This window comes from Xenopus laevis, chromosome 8S (assembly GCF_017654675.1).
Source record: "Xenopus laevis strain J_2021 chromosome 8S, Xenopus_laevis_v10.1, whole genome shotgun sequence".
Taxonomy (NCBI): domain Eukaryota; kingdom Metazoa; phylum Chordata; class Amphibia; order Anura; family Pipidae; genus Xenopus; species Xenopus laevis.
The window spans coordinates 68,101,159-68,113,796 of record NC_054386.1 but is presented as its reverse complement, the minus strand read 5'-3'; the positions used below and the strand labels follow the sequence as shown (position 1 = coordinate 68,113,796).

Genomic DNA, 12,638 nt, shown 5'->3' with positions numbered 1-12,638 from the left:
AATAAAACATTTCGGAACAGTTCCAGAGGGGGCGCTCTTAGTCACGCTTGATGTGGAGAGTCTCTACACCTCCATCCCACATGATGGGGGTGTGGAGGCTTTCCGCCTCGAGCTGACGCGTGATGTATCGATGGATGGTACCCAAAAATATAATTATATTACAGTTAGTGATGGGTGAATTTGCGGCGCCGGCATCTTGTTTTTGATGCCGGCGGCCGTTTTTTCAACGCCGGCGGCCGTTTTTGGCGAATTTTTGCCGCGAATTTATTTGCTGGCGGCGAAACGCGCAAATTCGCCGCGAATTCGCGCCTGGCGAATAAATTCGCCCATCACTAATTACAGTGCTTATGTATGGTTCTGCAAAATAATTATGTTCTTTTTCAAAATGATTTTTTTCTTCAGATAAGGGGAACGGCGATGGGTTCCAACGTGGCCCCATCCTGCGCCAACATTTATATGAACAACTTTGAAGAATGTAATGTATACAACAATGAATTTTTCAGTAAATATTGTTGGCACTGGGTTCGCTTCATTGACGATATCTTTGCAATATGGACGGGGCCACGTTGGACTTGGCATTTCCTTTTTGGACTTGGCATTTCCTTTTTGGATACTCTGATAATTTTGAGGGATGGTGTACTTTGGTCAGATCTTTACGTCAAACCGACTGACAAAAATACTATGCTTCATTTTAAATCATTTCATCCGCCGCATATCAAAAAATCATTAAATCTCAATTTGCACGGGTAAAGCACATCGTATCTGACCAAAGTACCCACAAGGATAGAATGGATGAGATGACCATTAAATTCCAAGAGAGAGGATATCCATTAGCCCTATTGAAAGAACAGCGGGCTCAAGTGGAAGCCCCCAATAGGAGTCACAGCACCAGAGGTAAACCTAAAGAAGGTGATCGCTTGACATTTGTTTCTAAATATAATCCCCTGTCCTCACATATTACTAAAATTGTGCAGAAACACTGGGGGTTACTTAGAGATGGTATTCTGAATGTACAGGAATTTAAGTTACCTCCTATTATGGCCTTTAAAAAGAGTAAAACAGTGGGGTCGAGTTTAGTAAGATCAGACATTGGGGATATCAAGGAAACACAGCAGGTACTTAGACCTATAAAAAATGGTACTTTCCCCTGTTTAGCATGTAATTGTTGCTCCAACTGCCAACGTGGTGAAGTGATTTATCACTCACACAAAGGTACCCCGATATAAATGAAGGGACATTTTACCTGTTCTTCCACATTTGTGATTTATGTGATTAAATGGCCGTGTGGCCTGCAGTATGTGGGGCAAACGTCCCGCGTGGTCAAGACTAAAAAGATAGAACAGGCAGTCGCTTGTCATTTTGTGGAGAAAGGACACGGGGTCCAGCAATTAAAATATCAGGTGGTAGATGTGGTTCCTAGACTTCACTGACTGGGTGATAGACAAAAAGAACTTCTCAAAAGGGAAGCCATGTGGATTCGTACATTAGGCACACTTACCCCCTCTGGACTCAATAGGGAGTATGAATTGCACAAAATGTTTTGATAAAAATATTTTATTGTACATAGCAATTTTTAAAGAAAAACAAATTTTTGTTATATATTTTTCGTTACAGACAGTTGGATTGATGTATCAGTGGACAGATCCCAGTAACTTATCAAGATGGACTTGTTTGATACAATGTTTTATATTGAAGTTGCAACAATGTAGATATTTATCACTGTTGTAAGTGAATGCAGCGGTGTCTTTGTTATTTTGATTAGCCACTAGATGGCGGTGTGGTAGAAGATATAAAATGCTTTCACTAATTTGTATCCAGTAGCTTGAAAAAAGGCGATTGTGAGCCTGAAACGTCGCTGCTGTTTGTCTGTCCTGAAATAAGCCCTTTTAGAATAAAGGCCTTTTAAGAGTATATCTCACGTGTGTTGCTGTCTGTTCATCGAATTTGAAGAGTCCGCAGGCCGCCACTAGAACCCATTAACACTTTCCCATGTTTTAATTTGCCGCTCACGAATAGGTAAACCGCAGTGGAGCGGTCACATGACCGTAACGTCAGGTCCTTCCCTAGGATTGGAACCAGCCGCTACCGCAGCGCAACATCAAGGTCACGTGCGTACGGTGCGTAAGAACCCGACGTCGATAAACTACTGTATGAACAAAGTCAAGCAAAAACGCTGACTGGAGCACTTTAGGGGGCGCTGTCTCCAACACAACAACTCCGGGGAGAGTAGCGAGGTAAGATTACGGTTCTATTCACTTTTCTCGTGGGGAGAGACGCTCCTGCCCTTGTATCATCTCGATGATGGCTGTACGTGTTCGCGTCAGATGTCACATCAGTGCTGGAGAAGCACGACGCTCTAGAGGACTGTGTATTCTACTTCCGCCACGGGTGAAGGGAATTCGCTGCTGTTTCATGCGTCTTTGTCGCTAGCAATGGCCTCCTGCGACAATGAGGCGAATCGGGTGTCACTGGAGGATTTCCGTCAGTTTCATGAGACTGAAAAACAATGGGCTGGCCGCAGGCAATTCCTGTCGAGGCACCTCCATCTGTACCCGGGCCCCAAAACTGACCAGCTAATCGCTCTGTCTGTAGTGTGGAGCAACATCGTGTTCATTGGCAATCGGTAAGGCCTGGCAGGGACGCTGTAGTTCGCGGTATCTGTTTACTTGGCTTTTTCCCCTGACCAACATGGTGGTCATGAGCAGTTGTGTCATGTGTTGTGATTGTGAGAGCAGGGGGCACTTTCTAGCTGGATCACACAGCTTTGCTTTCTCCCTAACCTGCTACCTTTGCTAGGCCCTATAATGGACCCCATGCGCTGAGGCTAGTTATACATCAACAAATGAAAATTCACTGCTGCACCCCACTTACTTGTATGTAGAGTGCATTCATTTCCCAGACTGCCTCCAAGTCCAGAAGTATCCAAGCTATGTAAGGGGAAGAATCACACTAATTCACACAGGCTTAAGCCTTCATTTTGTTTATTGCAGACATTGTGGCTCAAGATGTTGGGGACGAACCCCTTCCTCAGGTGCAAATACACAGCAGTGAACACAAATCAAGTTTAAATATCTTACAACCCATGTGGTACAATCATGTGAGCCATTAACCCCATCTTATCCTCTTAATTAATCACAGTCCAAAACACTATAACAGATTTAAGCCAGCCATAGATGCAAAGATCCGATCATTTAAATCCTCGAACCATCGGACTTCCTGCCACTAACCAATCCGATCAAATAAAGTAGTAAAAGAACAGATCAGCGATGTTCTGCCCCTGACAGCAATCGTACGAAAGCTAGTGACAGTCTCCCAATGAAAATCGTAGATCGAGCAAATGACGATCTCCGTGGGACGAAAAATGTCTGGACTGGCCACACACGGTCCGAAAATCGTACGAATCGGATCTTTGCGTCTATGGCCAGGTAGTAACCTAAATCAACAATTGCTTAAAAAAGAGGCAGTCTGGATTAAAAGAATGGATTCCCTTTCCCCTCAAGGACTAAACAAAAGTTTCAGTTTAAAATGTTTTTTTATAGCTATCGCAATTTTTATAAACGGTTGCAATTATTTATTGGATACTTTGTATAGATGGGTTTTAACAATGAAATTTGTATTTATTGTTAAATTTTTTCAGATAAAGATACACAAGGAGCAGTATGCATTGGATTGTTATACAATTGATTAGCATGAAGTCGTTTTTGGACTGTGATTAATGGGGTTAATGGCTCACATGATTGTACCATATGGGTTGTAAGGTATTTAAACTTGATTTGTGTTCACTGTTGTGTATTTGCACACTGAATTAGTGTGCTTCTTCCCCTTACATAGCTAGTGGTACATGCCATGGTTTCCAGCCAGGGATACTCCCTTACCTACTGCCATTGATATGAATGGAAGCCTGTGACAGTTTGCTTCTACTGATATCAATCAAAGGAGGCAAGAGGTACAGATGGTATTGGGTGTTCTCTGCTGGCTGAAATACACTGGTCCGGAAGGGCTACTGGTGCCATTATCAATATCAGCCTGTCTACTAGCAGAATCCTCTTCTGTGTTTGTGTCCGATAACAAAACTTGAGGTAGATGGCACTTCTGGGCAAAGTTTAATGCAGCAGGTTGCTGGACAAGAACCTAACGCGATTCGGGATCAAGTCCCTTAACCTGGCAAAGAGAGGATTGAGCGTGAGTTTGTGCGGTCTCTCCTTTTTTGTTTTTTACTTTCAGTATTTGTGTCCGATAGCCTTGTATCAGCTCCAGCATGAGAAATCCACCAAGTGGTGTGAATCCTCAGAAGAAGATTCAGCTAGCGGTTGGGAGCTGAAATCAGCCTGCGGAATTTCAACCCCTCCAACCCTAGACTGAATGTTTGATCCTTGTAATCTACCTGAGATCATTTTTTGTCAGTTTTGGCCTTTAGTAACTGTGTTTGTGGGCCCACATACACCATTTCACCATTTTGCATCATTCCACTAATAAGCATTGTGGTTTGTACTGCTTTTCCTTATGCTCTGACAGCATCACAAATATCTTCAACTAGTAATCTCTAGTTCTGTGCCCACACTGCCAGAAAGTACAGAAGGTGTGACTGTTTTTTCACTACGAACATCTGAAGTTTCAATGAGAAGGCAGCTGCAGCTTTTATATTTTCTGGTAATCTGAGCATTGAACTGAAGTTTACCTCTAAACAGTACAACTGGTGGATTGGAGCTTTGTAAACAGCAGGGAGACGCCTTACAATATAGTGCTTATGCCTGAAATATTGCAAAATATTAATACATGCAAATGATGAAATGTTATGTAGGGACCTGGAAATGTTTTGCATCTTGCAGACAGCACTGGTTTCCTAGCAGTCATGCAGTATGTACTGTATCTCACCTGATTACTTATCAGCTTCAAAGAGGCAGAATAGAAAGGGTAATAAATGTAAAAATGTAAATGGGTAAGGGAAATGTTAAAATATAAAAATTAGCCAAAAAGTTGTTTTTAAGAAACCAAACATAATATAAATGTTATCATCACCTTTAACCGAACAGATACATTTTATTAATTTTATTTTTAGCCGTTGTGTTGCTGGTTGAGTACAAAAGTACTGATATTACATATATGGGAAAGGAGCAACTGTGATGAAAAATATATGCAGCCCTGCATCACTTGAAGGAACAGTAACACCAAAAGCAAAGTGTATCAAAGCAATTAAAATATAATGGAAAAAAGAGAAAAGGCACAGTATACACAACAGATAAACCCTGTCCAATACAATGGTATTTTATGTTATCTGCTCTGCTAACCTGTGCTTTTTTTCCAGCTTGAATGGCTGCCCCCATGGTTACATAGCAGCTTGTTTATGAACTATAGTAGTCTACACACAGCTTTTACCAGTGCAGAGCAACCGAACATTATATTTTAATTGCTTTAAAATGCTTTAATGCTTTGGTTTTACTGTTCCTTTAAAGGGGTTGTTCACCTTCCTAACACACTTTTTTTCAGTTCATTTGTTTTCATATTGTTCCCCAGAAATAACAGACTTTTTTCAATTACTTTCCATTATTTATTTTTTTTACTGTTTTTCCATCATCTAAATTTAAAGTTGAATGTTTGTGTCTCTGGTGTTTGAGTCTGGCAGCTCAATAATTCAGGCGCAGACTCTGAACTGTTACAATTTTGCAACATTTAGTTGATACATTTCTCAGCAGCATCTCTGGTATCTGGTATTGTATCAATTCTAACAGCTGCCTGTAATGAAACCCAGAGATTCTGCTCAGCAGGAACAAAGATAAAAAATATATCAACTAAATGTATCAATTTAGAAGAGTTTACAGGGTCGACGACCCCTCCTCCCAGAGCTGCTTTAGAAGGTGAAAAATGACACTTTACACTTCAATATTAGAAAACCGGTGACGCATAGAAAATAGAAAGTAATTGGAAAAAAGTTGTTATTTCTGGTGATCTATCTGAAAACAACTAGTTGTTTGAAGGTGAACCACCCCTTTTTAATAAAAATTAACACATTTAATTCTGTTGACCAGAAATCTATAAAAGTGTCTTTATAATATATGTTTCTAGAAAACAATTGAAAAATCTAAATACTATGACTGCTTGTGACGGTTTCACTGAATAACTTATATTTTCATCAATCCTTATATGTTTATAGTTATGGAGAGAAGCTTACAGAGAAAGTTCACAAGATGGCAGAAGGAATTGATGTAGGAGAGATGCCATGCTTTGAGCTTGTTCCTGGTGCCAAAAAAACAAAAAGATCAGGAGCAAATGATGGTAAGTACATTACATTACAGTTGTTTCTCTGGTCTGATTTATATTTATAGTGGCTACACATTATACAGAGCTTTATAATAATGATAATAGCAAACTGGAGAGTTGCAGTAAATGAGAAACAAGGGTTATAGAACAAAACAGGACGATTAGACAGACCTGCTTTCAAGATCTTAAAATTTAAAGGAATGGGAAACAATAGACTCAAGGTCAGTGGCACATGGGGTGATTGTAAAATTTTGCCCATCGTACGAATTCCAGCTTGGAAATGCTAGCAATTATTCTGAATGGTATTTGTCTGACACTGCCACCCATCAAGCTTATAATATTGCACATCCAGCAACAACATCATTAAGCTTAAAGGGGTTGTTCATCTTTGAGTTAACTTGTAGTATGATCTAGAGAGTGATATTCTGAGACAATTTGCAATTGGTTTTTATGTTTTATTATTTGTGGTTTTTACGTTGCTTAGCTTTTTATTCAGCAGCTCTCCAGTTTTTTTTGCAATCTGGTTGCTATGGTCCAACTTACCCTAGAAACCATTAATTGATTTAAATGAGAGACTGGAATATGAATAGGAGAGGGCCTGGTTAGAAAGATGAGTAATAAAAGGTAACAATAACAAAAAAAAAATTGACTTACAGAGCATTTGTTTTTAGATGGGGTCAGTGACCCTCATTTGAAAGCTGGAAAGAGTCAGAAGAAGAAAAGTTGCTTAGAATTAGCCATTCTATAACATACTCAAAAGTTAACTTAAAGGTGAACCACCCTTTTAATGGAGAATCAACTAGGTTCTTGGGACAGGTTGATCTAGGCAGTTCTGGAGGTCTGAGAGGTTGCAGCAGGGGAAGGTTATACATTGCAAGTAGTAGAAGAGAGGCCAGTGTCAGAAGATGGTTGAGAGGAATACCTGTAAGTTGCAGGGTTCCTAAGCCAGAACCTAAACGAACACTACCTAAAGTATGGCAGTGAAAAGAGTCTAATCATGGAAAAAGCACCTTTAAAATAATAAATAGAAAGACAAAGTTTAAATCCGGAAAGCAGAATTTTATGGCGTTGGCATTGCCAATACACTTTGGGGGTTTTCTTAAAACCACTTCTACCAAATTCTTCATTTGAAAAAATCTGAAAAGACTCCATAAAATCGTAAAATAATCTGAATTGTCCGATTTTCTTTGGATTTGATACCTGAAAACTCCGATTTTTCCGGTTTATCACCTGAAATCCACACATTTTTCTGATTACTGTACAAAACCCAGCACAGATCATGACATCTTCAAATTGTAAACCGGACATCTGCCACTGACTTCTACATGACCTCTGCAGGTTTCAGATGGAGGACTTTTAAAGGGGGACCTGAAATATAGTTAGTTGCGCAAAATAAAACTTACCTACACTACATTTATTATTTAAATTTTTTGTTTCCCTCTGTCTTGGTAATATTTGATTGACAGCTCAGATATTTTTAAACTCCTTTTTAACAGGTATGGATGCTTTAATGAAAAAACTATTTGGGTTCCATGTTTAATTTGCAAATTACTTTTGTTATACATCTTTTTTGTGTAGGTGACAGATCCACTTTATCTGCATCATGGTTTAATAAAATCACGTAAAATTTTAGTTTTTTCTACGAAAAATTTTGTTTTTCCCCTTTAAAACCCCAACCAGAAAATAACCCTAGTACAGAACAAAATAACCCCAATACAGTATAGAATAAATAGAAGAATTTGGTGCTCAGCAATGTTGAAATAGTGTTGATAATACAATTTCAAAGCTTAGCTATTTGTGTGTTTGATTCCTATTTATAATTATAGTATTTCTAGTATAATGCTACATCGTCGACAATGGGTCATTTTAGCCTGTTGACTAGATTTTACCAATTGCCTTAAGCATATTTAAATGTGCATACCCTGTGCTTACATAAGAATTGTCCTTGACACTTCCATATTTCTTGTTACCAGGAGAGCAACCTCAGAAAAAATTTGCTTCGCGTTTTGGGCCACGTCCAAGGTTTGAGCCTGTTCATTTCGTAGTCAGTAGTTCTCAACAGGACAGTTTTCAAGAAAGTAATGGCTTGGACAGTCAGAAGCAGGCCCAGCAAGGAGACAGCTTACCTCCAGATGTTTTTACTACTACAAGTGATACTTCTGATCAAGAAGATTGTCCAGAAATGGACTCATTGAATTCCGATACAGTGGAGGAGGAAGGCAGACATGATTCTGGAAATTTTATGTCAAAAATAGAGCAAAGCTATTCAGCCAAATTTAATGCTCACTATTCAACCACCTCAAAAGAATTTTGCCATAATGTACTTGATATGTGGAAAGGAGTGAACCAGCAAGGAAGGAAGGGCATTGGTTTTGTAAAACCTCCCAAAACGTCTGACAAATTCGGCAAGGGAATTGGAAAAAGTACTTTATCAGGACGCGCACTATACAGCCTGGATAATTCAGCCTTTATCAAGCAGCTTTCTGCTATAGTTCTACAAGAAATGGCAAGCCCAAAACTGAGCATGAATTCGGAGAGAATTAATTACACATTTATCTTATCACACAGTATTCAGTCATGTAAAACAAACCCAGAGTATATATATGTCCCTTTTAAAGATATCTCTCCAATCAACCGCCCAAAAAATAAAAACCTTCCAGCCGATGGCTTTGCTTGCGAAGTGAGGTGTCAAGATATTTACTTAGCCACTGGATACTCTGGTAGTAAAAATGGTGCCCGGGACCGAGCTGCTGAGCGGGCTGTGCAGCTATTACAAAGGCCTTTAGAAGTCCGAAAGATGAAACGGAAATTTGGACAGACCTTTCGTGAGGAATGGGTGGCTTGCCCAATTGACATGCCTGTGAAGAGATTACCCCCTGCCCTTAAGCAAGAAAATGATAGCGTCTGTGAAATGTTACCATGTGCTGACCCTGCAAAAGGAAGCCTACCTACCAAAGAGTGGACTGATTTTATTCTGACTGAAAATGCCTGTGGTGCTATATGTGTACTAAACAATTCTGCTAGCTTAAACAAAATGACCGTTGAATATAAATACATCATGATGTCCAAATCTGTGTGGAAATGTGGAGTTTTTGTGCAGGGTCACTGTGTTGCAGAAGGATACGGCAATAAAAAGACTAGTAAACATGCAGCAGCCAAGGAGGCTGTAAGAATTTTGAAAAATTTACAGCCCGATCTTCAAAAAACGACTTGTGCTCAGACTGCCTGCACTGTTAATGACCCTATAAAAGAACTGAAAGACGTTGTAGTGTATGCAAATTCGACTAACCCTGTTTGTACAATGAACGACACCGCTCAGTTCAATAATGTGACCGTAGACTACATCTTTGAGAGGATGGCCGGTGATAAGTGGAAGTGCAAAGTTTTCATGGAAAGGCAGTTTCTAGCTGAGGCAGTGGGAATTAAGAAAACATTAAAGCATGAAGCTGCTGAGGCGGCTGTAAGTGTCCTCAAACAAACGCAGCCTGTGGTGGTGAATAACCTGAAGAATGGTCCTGCTGAAGATGCCATTTCTAGAAATCACATCCGTGTATGGTCAAGTGAAGAATCGGCTAAACAGGAAATCAAAGAAGATAATATTGGCAACCAACTGTTAAGGAAGATGGGATGGAAAGGTGGGGGGCTGGGAAAAGAAGGAGGAGGAATATCTGAACCCGTATCTGTTAAGGAGCAGTTTAGTCGAGAAGGGCTCGGTCTTACTACAAACAAAATCAATAAGAGAGACATTGAGAAGATCATTCGAAACTACGCTGATTCCTATAATCAGGATGACCTCACTTTTGCTAAAGAACTTTCCAATGAGGAACGGAAATACATCCATCAGATTTCTCAAAAGTTTGGCCTCAGGAGTAAGTCTCGCGGGCAGGGCACTGAGCGCTTCTTAGTAGTCAGCAGGAAGAGAAGCAAACAGGATCTCATAGATCAGCTGAGACAAGACGGGCAAGTTGGATCATATGAACTTCTAATGCCTCAGCAAAAGTAATGAGCTGGCTACTTACAACTTGATCAGCATAGGTTTTAATTGGTTTTTATTTTGCTGAAAGTATTTGTTCATTGGTTGTTTATATTGAAAAGTACTTAAAATAGTGTGTGTAAATGTTATGTTTTCTTTCATACCAAAAAACTCCAATAATTTAATGTGGATCTTAAAAGGATTAGTAAACCTTAAAAAAAAAAGTTATTGTAAAATTGCTTTGGGTGCTTTTCTAAGCATTTTTGCAGTTTACATTAATTATGTTTTATTTAGTTTCAGAGCTAAGATTTTAACTGTCAATATAATAAAGTTCCTGTAACTGTACAGGCAAAGTCGAACAGCTATTACTTCAGAAGGAAAACGTGAAGACGATCTCAGAAGCATCAGATGCGCTTTTCCACCTCTTTCTTGAACAGAGCAACTTCTGTTTTTCTTCTGAAGGTACACTTACAGGAACGGCAGTTGGCACTTTTGTTACAAAATTCATTATATTGGCAGTTAATAAAATCTTAAATTGATCGGAAACGGAAAGAAAAAAGAATTGTAGACGTGTTTAAAAAAAAAATAGAAGAAAATGTATCAGGGAGCATTTCTAAAGGGGAACTATCACAAAAATGTAATATAAGCTTCATCACACTGAAAAAAGAAACTTTCTAAATACAGGCAATTACAAATTATGTACCTTTTCTGAAATAATAAAGTTCATATTCACTATTCCTCTCTCAGCATCTGTTTCTGTTCATTCTCTCTTCATGCAGCAGTTGGGTGTCAGATATTCATTGACAGTTAGATCCAATATATCTTATATGGGGCTCCTTTTGCCCAGAAGCTGTATTAGAGCTCACTCTTAATATCACCAGAAATCCTGTCTCTCTACATCAGTGATCCCCAACCAGTAGCTCGCGAGCAAAATGTTGCTCTCCGACCCCTTGGATGTTGCTCCCAGTGTCCTCAAAGCAGGTGATTATCTTTGAATTCCTGGCTTGGAGGCAAGTTTTAATTGCATAAAGACTATGTATAGTGCCAAGTAGAGCCTCCTGTAGGCTTCAAGTCCACATAGGGGCTACCAAATAGCCAATCACAGCCTTTATTTGACATCCCATGGGACTTTTTCATGCTTGTGTTGCTCCCCAACTCTTTTAACATTTGCATGTGGCTCACAGGTAAAAAAAGGTTGGGGACCCCTGCTCTACATGCAGAATTTGTGCAAAAGGCAGTTATTTTGTTACATTTTGTTTGTACTGGAATCCGTTATTTGAGTGAGTTCTAATTCATTTGCTGAAAGGAAGCCCCCCGCCCCATAAGATATATTGGATCTAACGTTCAATGACTATCTGACACCCAACTGCTGCATGAAGACAGAATGAAGAGGAACAGATGCTGAGGGAGGAATAGTCAACATAAACTTGATTACAGTACACAATTTTTCATTGATTATATATAAAAAGTTTCTTATTTCAGTATGAGGAAGCTTATATTAAATTTTCATTTTTGTGATAGTTCCCTTTTAATATAGTTCCAACTGCTGCATGATGACCGAAATGAGGAACAGATGCTGAGAGGGGGTTAGTGAACATAAACTTGATTTCATAAACAATACAAAATTTGTAATTGATTGTATTTATAAAGTTTCTTATTTTCAGTATGATGACACATTTTAAAACCCCTTTAAGGTTTACTTATCCTTTAATTACTGGACCAGTTGGATGAGTATGTATGGCACTGTGTTACAAGATAGATACTTCTCTTTATTGATGTTTCTTTTTCATTGCAATCCAGAAGCAAACAGTGGTGGTCAAAACATCCCTTTGCTCAGATGACAACTCAAGTGAGCATTTTTGGGGGATGTTTACTCTTCATTTCACACACTATTCCTAATGCCTCTGTTGTGTTAAAAAAAAAAAAAAGTTACCCTTGTTTACAATGCCTTTTTCCTTTCATATATCACCTAGTAATCCTATGCAGTGTGCCAGAGAATCTGATCCCTCTAAGACAAACGGAACTAAGAAGGTATTTGTCTGTAATGATGTAGCAAGCGTTTCCAGAACCTCAAATCATCTGTCACAGGACAGTCAGAGCTTATCTGCCTCTGTGGTATAAGCACAAGGAATGATGCCACGAGTGACTGTGGCTGAACTGATAACAGTACAAAGTCTTGAGATTGCCTACTCAAAAGTTCAACAAAAAGGAACTGACATTTTTTCCCACTCCATTTCATGCCGTTTCTGCAGATTTATTACAGAATTTAGTGGTGTTAAAAGCTAGAACATTTTCATTCTGTTTGCATTAAAATCAACCTATACCAATCTTCTTTGCTTTGTATTTTATGTTTAAAGGGAATGTCAAGGTATAAAAAAACAAAATCCCATTTTTACTTTCTCTATTG

General features: G+C 39.1%; 1 protein-coding gene across 2 annotated transcripts; it reads left to right on the top strand.

The window, feature by feature from the left end:
* Window positions 1-2,090: 2,090 nt before the first annotated feature.
* Window positions 2,091-12,558, top strand: nkrf.S (NFKB repressing factor S homeolog). Of its 2 annotated transcripts, none has more exons than XM_018233044.2 (4): window positions 2,091-2,234; window positions 6,152-6,273; window positions 8,232-10,257; window positions 12,205-12,558. In XM_018233044.2, exons 2-4 carry the CDS (start codon window positions 6,186-6,188, stop codon window positions 12,350-12,352), a joined length of 2,262 nt encoding a protein of 753 aa, XP_018088533.1. In that variant the 5' UTR covers window positions 2,091-2,234; window positions 6,152-6,185; the 3' UTR covers window positions 12,353-12,558. The 2 variants fall into 2 exon arrangements, with proteins under 2 accessions (XP_018088533.1, XP_018088532.1); XM_018233043.2 differs by lacking the exon at window positions 2,091-2,234 and adding an exon at window positions 2,261-2,623.
* Window positions 12,559-12,638: the final 80 nt, after the last annotated feature.